This window comes from Panthera leo, chromosome A2, assembly GCF_018350215.1.
Source record: "Panthera leo isolate Ple1 chromosome A2, P.leo_Ple1_pat1.1, whole genome shotgun sequence".
Classification (NCBI taxonomy): Eukaryota; Metazoa; Chordata; class Mammalia; order Carnivora; family Felidae; genus Panthera; species Panthera leo.
Genome location: NC_056680.1, coordinates 99,528,512 through 99,541,657, shown reverse-complemented (window position 1 = coordinate 99,541,657; position 13,146 = coordinate 99,528,512). Strand labels below are relative to the sequence as shown.

The 13,146-nt window shown below is 40.1% G+C and overlaps 1 protein-coding gene across 3 annotated transcripts; it reads right to left on the bottom strand.

Moving 5' to 3' along the window:
- Positions 1-1,058: 1,058 nt before the first annotated feature.
- TAC1 (tachykinin precursor 1) lies at positions 1,059-9,185 on the bottom strand. 3 transcript variants are annotated; one of them, XM_042927584.1, is made up of 7 exons: positions 8,948-9,184; positions 8,432-8,554; positions 7,274-7,370; positions 6,767-6,811; positions 6,270-6,293; positions 4,670-4,723; positions 1,059-1,624 (listed from the first exon to the last, which is right to left on the bottom strand). In XM_042927584.1, the coding sequence occupies exons 2-7, from the start codon at positions 8,543-8,545 to the stop codon at positions 1,575-1,577; spliced, it is 384 nt and encodes a 127-aa protein (XP_042783518.1). In that variant the 5' UTR covers positions 8,546-8,554; positions 8,948-9,184; the 3' UTR covers positions 1,059-1,574. The 3 variants fall into 3 exon arrangements, with proteins under 3 accessions (XP_042783518.1, XP_042783520.1, XP_042783521.1); XM_042927586.1 differs by lacking the exon at positions 8,948-9,184 and adding an exon at positions 8,782-8,857; XM_042927587.1 differs by lacking the exon at positions 6,767-6,811 and having other exon boundaries at positions 8,948-9,185.
- Positions 9,186-13,146: the final 3,961 nt, after the last annotated feature.

Genomic DNA, 13,146 nt, shown 5'->3' with positions numbered 1-13,146 from the left:
ATTATTATTAAATAGAATGTTAAACATTACTATTGGGGAGTGGGCTCTAGATGACGCCAATTTTCTCCATTTTGCTTATTATTTATACTTTGTAATATTTCAATGTATTGTGTAACAGGAAATGAGTTTGTTAGAGTTTAAGACAAATTTTTCATTTAAAAATATAAAGGTTAAAATACACTTTAGCTCTCCTGTCCCACAAATGGTTTTAACATTGATCAACAACAGTCGCTAATACAGGCTAAAATCATGGAGTTTTGTCACCAAACATTGCTACTCCTGAGTCATTGTCCCATTTGTCAATATCCCACACTCTCTATGCAATCAGAAAACAATTCCAACGACACTTACCAATCCTTCCCCTTAAATAAATACACAAAAGCCTTGCTCTGATTGCTCTGTATTTATTCCTGATACACATGCTTCTGCTAGAGAGTGTTTTAGGTGCTGGCAATTCACAGGACTCCTTAGAAATGCTAGAAAGGTGCTCTTGTCTTTGTTACAGGAGTGATGCTGTATTCTCAATCATATGTTTCCGTATCATCTTTTGATGACCTTTGTGAGAGTTTGATATCTTAATTCTAGTAAGAATCACACATTGATGCATTTATACCTGAGCTCCAAGCAGGGCTTAAATGGGCTGCTGATGAAATAACCAGTGGAATGCATCTTTAAGACAGATTATTATCTTATCTGTAAAAGATGGAATCATAGGCATGTATAAACAGAACTTATCCTTTACTGTTTGGATTACAAAATGTAATTGTTTTCCTCGTGAATGATCTCATGCCAAATGACTGAGCTGCCAACAACAACAACAACAACAACAACAAACAGCATGTGTGTGTGTGTGTGTGTGTGTGTGTGTGTGTGTGTGTGTGTGTGTGTATGTGTGTGAGAGAGAGAGGGAAACATTATATTGTAGTAATTTTCCACAAGAGAAATTTGGTTGCTTTATGTTTCACCATGTAGCAGCCAAAATAGCTTCAAACAGATTTCATCTACTAAAAGAAAGTTTGCTGGTTTGAGAATTATTAATGAAAGAATAAAACCCAATCTTCAAGGTAATTTTTCTTTTATTTAAAATGTTAACTCACAACGCATTATACAATGAAGTGAAGACCTTAGAATCACATTAAAACTTTAAAAACATCTCTATATAGTCACAACACATGAAACATGCTGCAGGGATACAGTTTTATACCAAATCTTAGTACATTTCCACCATGAAAACAGATTAAGCACAAGCCTGTGAGTTTCCTTTCCTTTAGCAGTGGCTGACGTGACTGCTTCCAACAAACAAAAATGACTTCTTTCTTTGGAGACTGTATTTCACTTTCATTGAACACTGTGCCTTGTTGAGGAATTACCACTGGCTTCTATGTCTGAGGGAGTCCTATTAGAATTCTAACACACTTTCACAACACATATTGGCACGATATGAAAAACAGTTTTTTGAGTTTTCAACTCAAAACAATTGTTATTAAATAATTATTCCTCATAGTGCATGTCTCATTTTACCTTTCACTGGCCACTGACACAAATGAAGCTCAATAAATTACACATTAGCTGGTTTATTTACGTCTTCTTTCATAATCCTGCATCGCACGCCTTTCGTAAGCCACTGAGAACAAAGAGAACGTAGAGAGTTTTTTAAGAGGATTCACTGAGGTAAATAAACTTCAAGACATAGGGGAATTTATTAAAAACTCATCATGACTTTCCCCCCTCCACTGAAGTATTTCTAGGAATTTTATTTGCATGTCCTCCAATCTTGCTTCAGTCTCCATCCTGATTGGAAGTGTTCTAACCACAGAATTCTTGGTTGTTCAGCTTATCTGCCATATACTTTGTGTCCCCAAAGCACATTCCCACAATCTGTTGCAGTGTTACTCCCCAACAACTTTCTTAAGTATGGGCAGGCCCCATGGGGATTTATAGAATGGATAATTCCTCAAGTACAGGAATAGAAATAGCAGGATAAAAGCAAAATGTGAAACTTCTATTCTAGGACAGAGTCAACAAACTACAGGTCATGGGACAAACCCAGCCCACCACCTTTTCTTGAAAATAACATCTTGGGGCACCTGGGGGGCTCAGCTGGTTAAGCGTCCAACTTCAGCTCAGGTCACGATCTCACAGCTTGTGGGTTTGAGCCCTGCATTGGGCTCTGGGCTGACAGCTCGGAGCCTAGGGCCTGCCTCCGATTCTGTCTCCCTCTTCCTCTCCCTCTGCCCCTCCCCGATTTGCACTCTGTCTCTCTCTCAAAAATAAATAAACATTAAAACAGTTTTTTTTAAATAAAGAAAAGAATGTCTTACTGGAACATGGCCACACCCATGTACTATGGCTACTTTAGTATTATATTGACAGATAGGAGTAGTGCTACGGAGACTGCACAGCTCACAAAATCTGAAATATTTGCTATCTGACTCTTTACAGAAAAAGTTTGTGGATCCCTGTTATAGGAGTACCTAATGCTGTGAGGGTCTCCTGTCTTGTGGATACCTTCCAGTGATGGACTGTCCTTGTTCATTGTCAGTAGGTAGGGCAATTGTGCCACCCACATACAACACAGTTTAACTTACCTCCTAGCAGCCTAATGGCCTGTGAAAGATTAATCACTGCTCCAAAGGTACTTAACGTATGGCTAGCAAGTAATTTAAATACTCTATCTGGACTTAAAAAAAAGCCAGAATTATACTATATTACATATTATATTAAATTATATGCAATTTCAAGGAGGTCTGCAGTTGTCAGAGAAGGAAAAGTCCATTTCTCATCCTGCTTTGTTTGTATAAGGAGAAGGAGGAAGAGGAGGGCAAGCCCAAGTTCAGTTCCTGACTAGCTTCAGGTAACAGGATCTGACCTTCAGGGAAGTGAGGTGAAATAATGTAAACTAACCAAAGACTCATTAGTGTCAGCTGGAACATAATAGCCTCTTCCCCAGAAGCAGAATTTTTTTACCTGGTCCTTGAACTCTCCACAACTATATGTGTGTTCATAAGCTAATGAGGCGTTCTCTACAAAGCAGGGCTCTAGATTTCTCAGATTGTCAGAGGGGTCTGTGACCACAAAAGGCTAAGAATCAGATGTCTGCAGAACACAATCACAGCCTTAACTCAGCTGGTCATATGAAAAGATCTGAGTGTAGGTTACATTTTTGCCCATTTTTCCCTTTTACATTTTCTTAACTGAATGGAGGAGTGAAGATTTAGTCATAAATTGATTCTGATTCATTCTAGTGATTCTATTTATCTGTAATTATATGATTACCCTACCTACATTTAAAAGCATTTGATCTGTGTAAATTGCACAATATCTGTATTATTTGTAAAATTAACCATGTTCTGATACCTGTATTAATTCTGGAAATAGATAGCTGGTGACTAATAGGATTATCAAGAAGACCACAGTTGTATAAGAGCTGGTGTACATTTCTGCTACAAGCCAGGGTGGTTTAAATTTATATTCCATTTCCAAAAGCTAGAGGATAGCATGTGGTAAGATAATTTCAAGCTTTTCATTAGGCACATTGTTAACTTCTTCAAAATTTTAACTTGAGCAGCCCCAAAATTACTGACACGGGTATACGAATGTCATATCTAGATTTGGAAGGTACGGAACCCATAGTAGGGATACATCACTTTCACACAAATTTTTCAGATAATTATGCCAGCACTTCTTAGTTACAGATTTTCTAAAAACTTGCAATATTCTAAATGATTGAGTCATGCAGTTGCTTTCTAATTAATTACTTGATTAGTACTATAATTCTCTTTCCATTGAACGTAAAATAGTTTGAATAGCTTTCCTAAGGAACCTAATCATTATAAAAGCTGAATGTGCTTTACAAAAAAATCAGTCTCTATGAAAAGGATATAGGAATTACTTCACATTGAAAAATGGTATGGTGAGTGGGTTTTCAGATCTACGTATGAGGCCTTTTCACAGAAGACAAACTAAAGAGAGGCAAGGAAATATGCAGCCTTTATGGTAAGTGAAAGACTTATCCAAGATTAAACTGGGTTAAGAGAACTGTGGCATCCTTTCACGCTCAGTTTTGCAGCCGGAAGGGATCACAGCCCTTCAGGGTGGCTTGATCATGTTCCTTTTTGAAGGCACTGGGATGGACTATGTCATTCTCATACTCTCAAACATCCATCAGGATGTTTCGAGTTTGAGTCTTTACAACTTCATAAAGAGCAAGTGATCTGTATAAATGGAAATAGTGTTTTGTTTATGTTGTGCTGAAAGACTGCCGGATGTAATGTGTTCTAAGACTTTCAAATTACCTTGGTAGTAAGTGAAACCTGGTCTTATTTCACCACATACCCTTCCTCTCTTAGTTCAGTGAAGTTAAGTGTGGCTGATGTAACAAATATAAGGGGAAGAGTAGTAGACTAGCCCAAGGATTCAGGTTAAGTAAGAATTACGTGGGAGAGATGCTGGGAAGGCTGATGGTTTGAGAAAGATCGATGCATCCTGGGTGATATTAGCTTAATCAGCTACAAATCCATGCCTGGACTTATTTATTGCAGTTACATTTTTTTCATCACAAATACTCATTTTGAATTTATTATGCCTTTTTAGTACTTTGAAAATTAAGCTTTAGAAAAAAATATAGATTTAAGATATTGTCTATTTTCAGTCATGGTTTTATACATACCAGAATTTAAAGCTCTTTTGCCCATTAGTCCAACAAAGGAATCTGTTTTATGCCCTGAAAAAATACATTTAGGGGTATTTCAATATGTAGATCTTCGAGGAAATCAACGGTTAAAACTTGTACCGAAGAAAAGCAAGCTTTTGAATATATGCCTATATAATAAATACATAACCATTTCAAGTTTTGGGGAGACTGAAGAAATGATGATTCCTAATAAGTCTTACAAATGACATTAAACAATACAAAAGAAAGCATTTTTCTTAATTCTATGTCTAAATATTAGCAAGTACACTTTATTCATATTACATTCTATCTGCTCATATATGTTTTAAATATTGTTGCTATTTAAGCTAGCTTTGACTTTTAGGGGGTTAACTTCACAAACAGAAATATTCAAGTAGATGTCCTTGTGTCTCTGACTACGTTGTTATTTCTCAGGAGCTGAACCTTAGTTGAGTAGATCCTTGCACCTGATGATTATAAACTTCTAGAAGGTCACTATTTTTATTTTGTTGGATTTTAAAAAAATACTCCTTTTGGAAAAGTGTGTTTTCACACTAATAGAGCACATTTATTTTCATCATATAGAATTTTGCTATATACAATTCCCTTCAAAGTCAAATCTTTACAATGTAAATAGGAATAAGATAGATTTATTTTCAAACATAAAGCTTTCGGGAAAGCTTACTATTTCAACTTTAGTGGCACAAGGTCTCGTGGTTTAAACTGTATTATTTGAGAATAGGACTGCTGTTTAAACGTGACTTCCTCTGCCAGCCAGTGAACCCAAGTCTAAGTAGGAGATGTGAGTGGACCCTGGGGTAAGTGAGTAGGATTGAGATGGACCCGGGGGGACTTCCTGTCAACTTGAGCTCTACTAACTGGAAAACTAAGATCTAATGAACGTCAAGTGCCACAAGTCTGCCATCTCCACTGCCCTATGAAATATTTCCCTGAACTTTGATAGATCAATTATGGGATCAAAAAACTGCATTTCTAGCTCTCTTTACTATGGATTCTCTACTCGTTCACTCGATCCTCTCAATTGGCTGTTGGATGACCCTAATGCATGATGTCCTCAGGAGACCTAGCAGACTGAAATGTTAGGAGATGCCTATAAATGCTTATTGTTATTGTTTTTGTTTTTGCAGTGGAGGTGGTAAGGGATGGGAGAGGGTGTGTGTGAAAGGAGAGGACTCTGTTGTGGATTTTTACCCCTGGACTGAAATTCTTATCTAAAACTAACAATTTATAGGAGTTAAAGGATTTCTTCTTGCTTTTTTTTTTTTTTTTTGCACTTAAACAACAATAAACATTTATTATCTCACAGTTTCCATGGATAAGGAATTCAGCAACAGGTTAGGTAGGAGTTAAAAGGATTTTTAACATAATGCATCATTTTGGTAGGTAGCCAGGTCTAAAAAACAGCTTTGAACAAACCTATTCTGGATATAATTAATAGGAGTCTCCCCCCTTCTAATACCGTCTTCATTAAAAATACTAAGTCCTAAATTATTACAGAAGATATAAAATGAAATTCAATCTAATTTACCTTTGCATTGGTAAATGTCAAAATTATTCAAAATAATTAGAAACTTACTTTTATGAGAGATCTGGCCATGCCCTAGAAGAAAGAAAGGCCAAGTTAGCAGAGCAACAGATTTGTTTTAAAGACGCTACATTTTTAAAAGAGAATTATAAAATATGTTGATTTTTAAAATACCTAACATTTCCCATTCCTGTACTATCCTGAGGAATATAGCAGAACCATAAATGCTAACCAAATTGTTAATGATAAAAACAGAATAGCAACCAAAAATATTCCAAAGGGAGTATTTTTGAGGGCCTTCTATGGGCCAGATTTAAACCCAGAACTATTAGGCCCCTGAAGCCTAACAGTAACTGTTAGGCCACACCACCTGTTTTCATATAAGAACCATATCTCGGGGCGGGACTACTATTTGACATTCAGAGATGGATACAAGTCTATAGTTTTATTAAACAGGTATGACCAAGAATCTATTTCAGCCCATAAAAGACTTTCTTTCCTACATGTGCATTCACATTAGTAAAATAAAGATTTATAGAAATGTTTACCATAAAGAGCCTTTAACAGGGCCACTTGTTTTTCAATTGAGGAATCTGACAAAAGATGAATTGACATTAACTATTTGCACGTTCCACTGATGTGACAAATAAAAGGTAACAATATTTCTATCACGAGACATGAGGCACCTGAATCTAATCTAACCCCAATGGTCTAAAATGGGTTTCCACAGGCAGTTAGCCCCCCTGGAGGCCCCGCGCCTTCCGCTTTGTCATTTTGGATCTTCAGTCAAGGCAGAGCTCAGCTAAGGCTGGTCTCCGTTCTTGATTTGGGTCACTCTAATTGTGTGAGGCACGCGCAAACGATCTCTCCCTCCCTCCGCGGACTGGTGTGTGTGTTGGTGGGTGAAGGCCAGAGTCGCTCCTCGGGGATATATCCATTTTAGGATGGAAACTTCTACTCAAAGAGCAAGAGAGACTGGGAGCTCTGAGAAGAGGCGACGGGGAGAGAGGGCGACTGCTCAGAGAGACAGAGAGAGGGATGGCTGCCTATCTCACCAGCATCCCGTTTGCCCATTAATCCGAAGAACTGCTGAGGCTTGGGTCTCCGGGCGATTCTCTGCACAAGATGCTCAAAGGGCTCGGGCAGCTCCTCCTGGGGGCGGACGCACAGACAAACGAGCGTGTAGGCAACCAGCGCGTGGCGCCGGGAAACCCGAATCATTCCAGTGGTGCGCGCCAGCCTTGGGAGAAGCTCGGCTGCGGGCACCACCGCCGCCAGGGCCCGAAAGCTCGCCCCAAAGGGAGGCGAGAGGAGGCCCGGCTTCCCCGCGCCGGGGCGGAGTGGGGTCCTAGCCAGGGAGCTCCCTTCCTACACCCCTCCCGGCGGAACTCGGTTCTAGCCGCGCCTCCACCCCCCAGCCCCGCCCCCGATGGTTAGCAGGCGGCGCGGCATCCCCGAGCTCTGCACGCTTTCCGCTTTTTGCTCCTAGCTTGGAGACCCTCCGCTCATCTGTCGCGCGGCCACCTGACTTTCTCTGGACTCTGGCGCGGGCTTTGGAGACGCCTGACCGCCCTAAACGCACACAGGTGTGTGGCGGGAGTGGGGAGGGAATGACAACGCTTTACTGGAGACCTGCACCGCGAGACTTTTACTGTTCCCTCGAGGCGCGCCCCCTTGCAGGAATAGCTTGCGAGCCCAGTAAAAGAAAACTCGCGGCTCCGTCCTCGGGTCAGCAAAATAAAAGTCAAGGCTGGAAGCTACCTTCCCACCCACCCCGCCCTTCGAAGCCCCCAGCAACTTGCCCTTTGCCCCTGCTTCTACCAGCGTTGGGCGCGCCCCCTTCTGCCGCTGCCCAGCCGTTTCCAAACACCCGGTCCTTGCAGGTAGACTGGAGTCCCCGAAATCTCCGTTACCCCAGGATGAAACCTTGTGAGGTTTTCAGCCTTATGAGGACCCCCCTCCCCCCGGGAGTTCCCGAGACCCGACGGCGCAGACCCCGGGAGGAAACTTGGGATCCTGGGCACAAAAATATCGTGCGGGCCCCGGGGAATGGCGTTCCTTTACAGCCCCCCCCCCCCCACTCCCCGCGCGCCTCCACCGCCCCTGGTCGCGGTCACGGTGTCTCCCAGGCTAACTAGAATGTTATCGCAGGGGAAGTGATGGCCCCCTAGGCCTGGAAAAACGGCGCGCGCCGGCTGGAGACCCGTTCTCACCTTGATCTGGGCGCTGTCGGACCAGTAATTCAGATCATCGTTATCTCCGATTTCTTCTGCGAACAGTTGAGTGGAGATGAGAAAAAAGACGGCCAAGGCCACGATGATTTTCATGTTGGATTTCTGGGAATTGTGGGGAGGAAAAAATGTACATATTGGGGATGGTTATCCAAGAGTTTGGGCAGCATAATTTCTGGTCCCACAGCCAAATCAGGGCCGATTGAACCGAGGGATAAAAAGCCTAAAGGATACCTTGTACGCCTTAGGAAAGATAATCATGCCCCAAAGCTTCTCAAATCCCTTTCTCCCTGGAACCCGACTCCTTCCGCCCCAGACCCACCGATTCATACCTTCAAGCCAGCAGGCTCTGCAGGTGGGTAACAATGAGGGGCTTTGGCGTTTGGGATACCCGTCGCCCCGCTGTCCCCCCGCAGTCCTCCCGCTGTCCCTCGCTCCAGCGGCCCATCCAGCGTGGCCACCCGCCACCTCGGAGCGATGCGCGGCGCGGGCACTTACTGCGGCGGGCAGGCCCGAAGGATTCCTCTGGCTGCTCTGAGCGCACGCGGGGCGCTCTGCGCTCTCGGTCTCCGAGGTGGTGGTGGAGGCAGCGGCGCGCTCTTTTGCCCGCTCGGTGCCGCGCGGTATTTATCTGAGCCCCGACGAGCCCCGAGGCCCACGTGACACGCTCCCCACGCGACTTTCTGCTCAATTTTTAATTAACCGCCTCCTCTCCTTTCGCTTGCGTCTGATTGAGAGTTTCCGAGACGGTAACCCGTCGGTGCCCATAACATCTGGACCCAATTGGGTTCGAAATGACGCAACTTTGGGAAAATCGAGATCTCGCCATCCAATCCCGAGCGGCCCGTCTTCTTCCGTCTGCAGAGCTGACGTCCCCTCCCCTCTCCTTCGGAAAGAGGTTCCATGACACCTGAGATTACTCATCAAAATTGAGCAAAGTGACTCATTCCTCGGACTTCCGTAACTTTTTTGTCCCTTGAGACGTCAGAATAAGTTGCACTTTTAAGGATGGCCAAATAACTTAAGGTATTAAGATACTGTCGTCGGAAATTATGCTAAGAAGAGCATTTCAAATGGAAGGAAAAGGCTTTTTTTTCCCCCCTTCTATCTCATCTGCAGTGTCTTAAGTGTTTCTGAGATATAGTATCTTCTATGAGCAGAGCATCCTTCTCCCAAACCAGATAGAATACTGGCGTTTCTCCAGCATTACAAAAGGATTTTCAGTCCTATAGCATTTCAGAGGATGGAAAGCAGATGTATTTTACATTTTGGAGAAAGGAGAATTTAAACGTGGCGATACACGTAGAACTTTTGTATCAGTGCCATCCTAGGATATCTTTTGTTCCAAGCTAGCAAAATCCTCTTCCTTCACACATCCAGGAACAGGGGTTGGAAGAGGACGTTTTCTGTTCTCTCCTACCCTTTCTCGCTGAAGACTAAGACACCGGCGAGACCATGTACAGGATCCTTACTGGATGTCATTAAAGGATTCTACAGATCATCCACTGATTTCTCCTGTATATGAAAATAAGTGTAATGAAGATGCTAACTGGATGGTCATTAACAATATGAAACTATTAGACAAATAATGTCTGTACAGAAATCACAGCTTTCCATGAGTCCATGGTTTCACCTTGCAGACACATTTCTTTCATCTCTAAATGAATCAAATGAGGTATCTTGGGTGCAGCTGTTTTCTCCTCTTTGCTAAGTAAGTATTAACATTTTTCAATTAATTCTGATGTGTTTAGTATACCGCATAAAGGAAATAACATTTTTTTTTGCAATTCGCTTAAGTCAGTAATGTTTTTTCCTCTCACATTTGCTGTTCTTTCTTAAATAGTCCTGAATTTTGAAATTCCCACATCTCTATCTCATTTCTTTACAGCCATCCTCACAGGGTGAGGCATTCTATTTTTGTATTTATAACTTCTTATGTGGGAAATTATATACAAAAGTAGAGAGAATCATTCACTTGAAACCATTTGCAAGTTTTATGGACAAACCTTTCCTATTTCCCCTCCACTCAGATTATTTTAAAGCAAATTCCAGATATCATTTCAATGGTGAATATTTCAACATGTCTATAAAGATGGTAAGGATTAAAAAATACAAAAGCAGAACCGTGCCATTATTCCACCTAAAAATAATATCAAATAAGTCCTTATCACATTAAATATCTGGTTAATGTTCAAGTATCCCTCATTGTTTCATAAACCCCTCCTCCACAGAGTTTAATAGTTGAAATCAGAATTGTAATGAAGTCCATACACTGAAATTGGTTCACTTATTTCTTAAATGTACCCTAACCAATAGCTCTCCTCTCTCCATCACTGCTCCCTTCTTGTAGTTTATGGATAAAACCGGTCAGTAAAGTGTACTACATTCTGGAGTTTGCTGATTGCCTCCTGATGGTTTCTTTTACCTTGTTCCTCTGTCCTCTTTCCTGTTAATTGGTAATGGTACCTAGAAGCTTCATCCTATGTGGGTTCAGGTTTTCTGACAAGACCATGTGTTGTTAACGAAATGCATGATACCTGGTTGTTCCTCCCTTTGAGATGTTAGCAGATATTGATGATCATTTTCTAGATCCATTAATTCATTAGTACTTTCAAAATAGGCTTATTCTGATTTTGTCATTTATTAATTTATTAGCTAGACTATTTCTTCTATATAAAGAGCAACTTTTCCTCAACAACCATTTAATTACTCTAAGAGCTGATATAGGAAACATGGGATAAATGCTTAATTACTTCCCTTTGCCAATTTTAAAAATAATGATTTAGGAAGTTAACACATTCGTATGTGGCCTCCTCTCCCCAAATTTAGGATTATTATGACTTCGTGGACTTAAACACATTTGAAGTATTTCACTCCTTTGAAGTCTTCTAATTGATGCTTAGATTATCCCAATTCTTGGCCAGCAGGACTTTTCAAAATTGGCTCCTGAAGCTTTTGATATGCCTTAAATGGGCTTTAATGGCTTTTTGTTTTTTCGTCTGACAAGATATTTCACGTTTACCTTTTATATTTCCTGTCTCAGACCTGCAGTTTGCATTAAGGAGGTCTTGTTTCCTTTGAATTAGAAATGATAATTAGAGATTATAATCTGGGCATTATGGGTGCACATTGCCACAGAGTTCTTCATTGTTTCAAGATCTTTTCAATGAATAGAGCTGAAAATGTGTAAGTGGGTGTGGGTGTATATAAAATTGTGAATGAACGTATGCTGACACTTTCTATCCAGATCAGGACACTCTACGGTCTTCCCTTGCACCTTTTCTTCCATGCCAAAAAGTCCCAGTTCCCAGTGACATCAATATGATTACTCATTTGCTTTATCTCAATACACAATGCCAACATAATTAACAGTACAGTTATTGGAAGCAGATCAAGAGTGTTTATTTACAATTCCTTTTGTCCTTAGGATATACCACATTAGGTCTGTTCAGTAAACTTACAGTGTTTTAAAGTCACTTAAAAGTTTTTTCTCTGTTTGGTTATGCTACCAACTTTTATACACATGGTTCATTTGCTCATTTTGCTCTTGAGTTTTAGGGATTGCTTTTTATGTTTTATTTAACATTATGTAAAATACATATTCCAAATGCAAACATTCAAAACATAATGTATTCAAAGGAATGTAGTTTCACTCCCAGCCCCTCTATTTCCTTCTTTACTATTACTTTTTAGGCTCTCAGTTTATCCTTTTATTATTACTGTTATTGTGGTTATTTTAATATAAGCAGATATGTATTTATGTCCCTCTCCAGCTAGTAAAATTCCATACCTAAAGGGCGGCATTTTAGATTAATTTTTTGTTTGTTTCTTTGTTGATGACGTGGTATTTGAGGTAACAATAAGGACAGCTTTTTCTTCACAATTTCTTCCCTGTTGGCTCTTTCATAGGATTGAGTAATAAACAATAATGAGATAGACAAGTGGTCAAAGAACTCGTTACTCACTTTTTCCATGTCATTCATTAATTGCTAACTTAGTGTTCCTGGTAAGATCATGCACTTACTGACATGCTTTCTCCTTGAACATTGCAGGGCTTGGGATACTTACATTCTTTATTTGTTTCATTTGAGATATTTAGGCTCTTTATGTGCTTTATTTCCCAGAGCATCAACTTTGTGAAAATATACATATTAATAAAATACATATGTATGAGAAGTAGAATGGTGGAAAAGTAAGTAGTTAGTAAATCATTATTTATGTTTGTAAATTAAAAGCTTACAGAAAAGTACAAAGAAAAAATTGCTATCACTCAATTTTATCATAACCTAGAATGAACCACTGGTAACATCTTGATATACTGCTCACAATTTTTAAAGGGAAAAGAGTTGCCTGTTTGTTTTGAAAAATAAGATGTGATGTACTCTTTATAAGGAATAAAGCAATGCAGAAAAGTTCAATAATATATTTTTTAAAAAATTACTCAAAACTCAGAAATTGCCACCCTACGCATTGAAAGAACATCATTATGAGTGTTGCTCTAGGCATATTATATCAATCGAAGAATAGAGCAGTAGGTGAGTAAAAGTTATGAAAGTAGGATTGGACCCTTACAAGTATTTTTAATGACAGGTAGTAATTTATATTTTATTTGTCTTAAGTAGAAGTCAAAACAAAAGTGAAAAATTTCTTCACAAGATACTTTTTTCTGTAAAAGAATCTGTTAATGTTCAAAAACA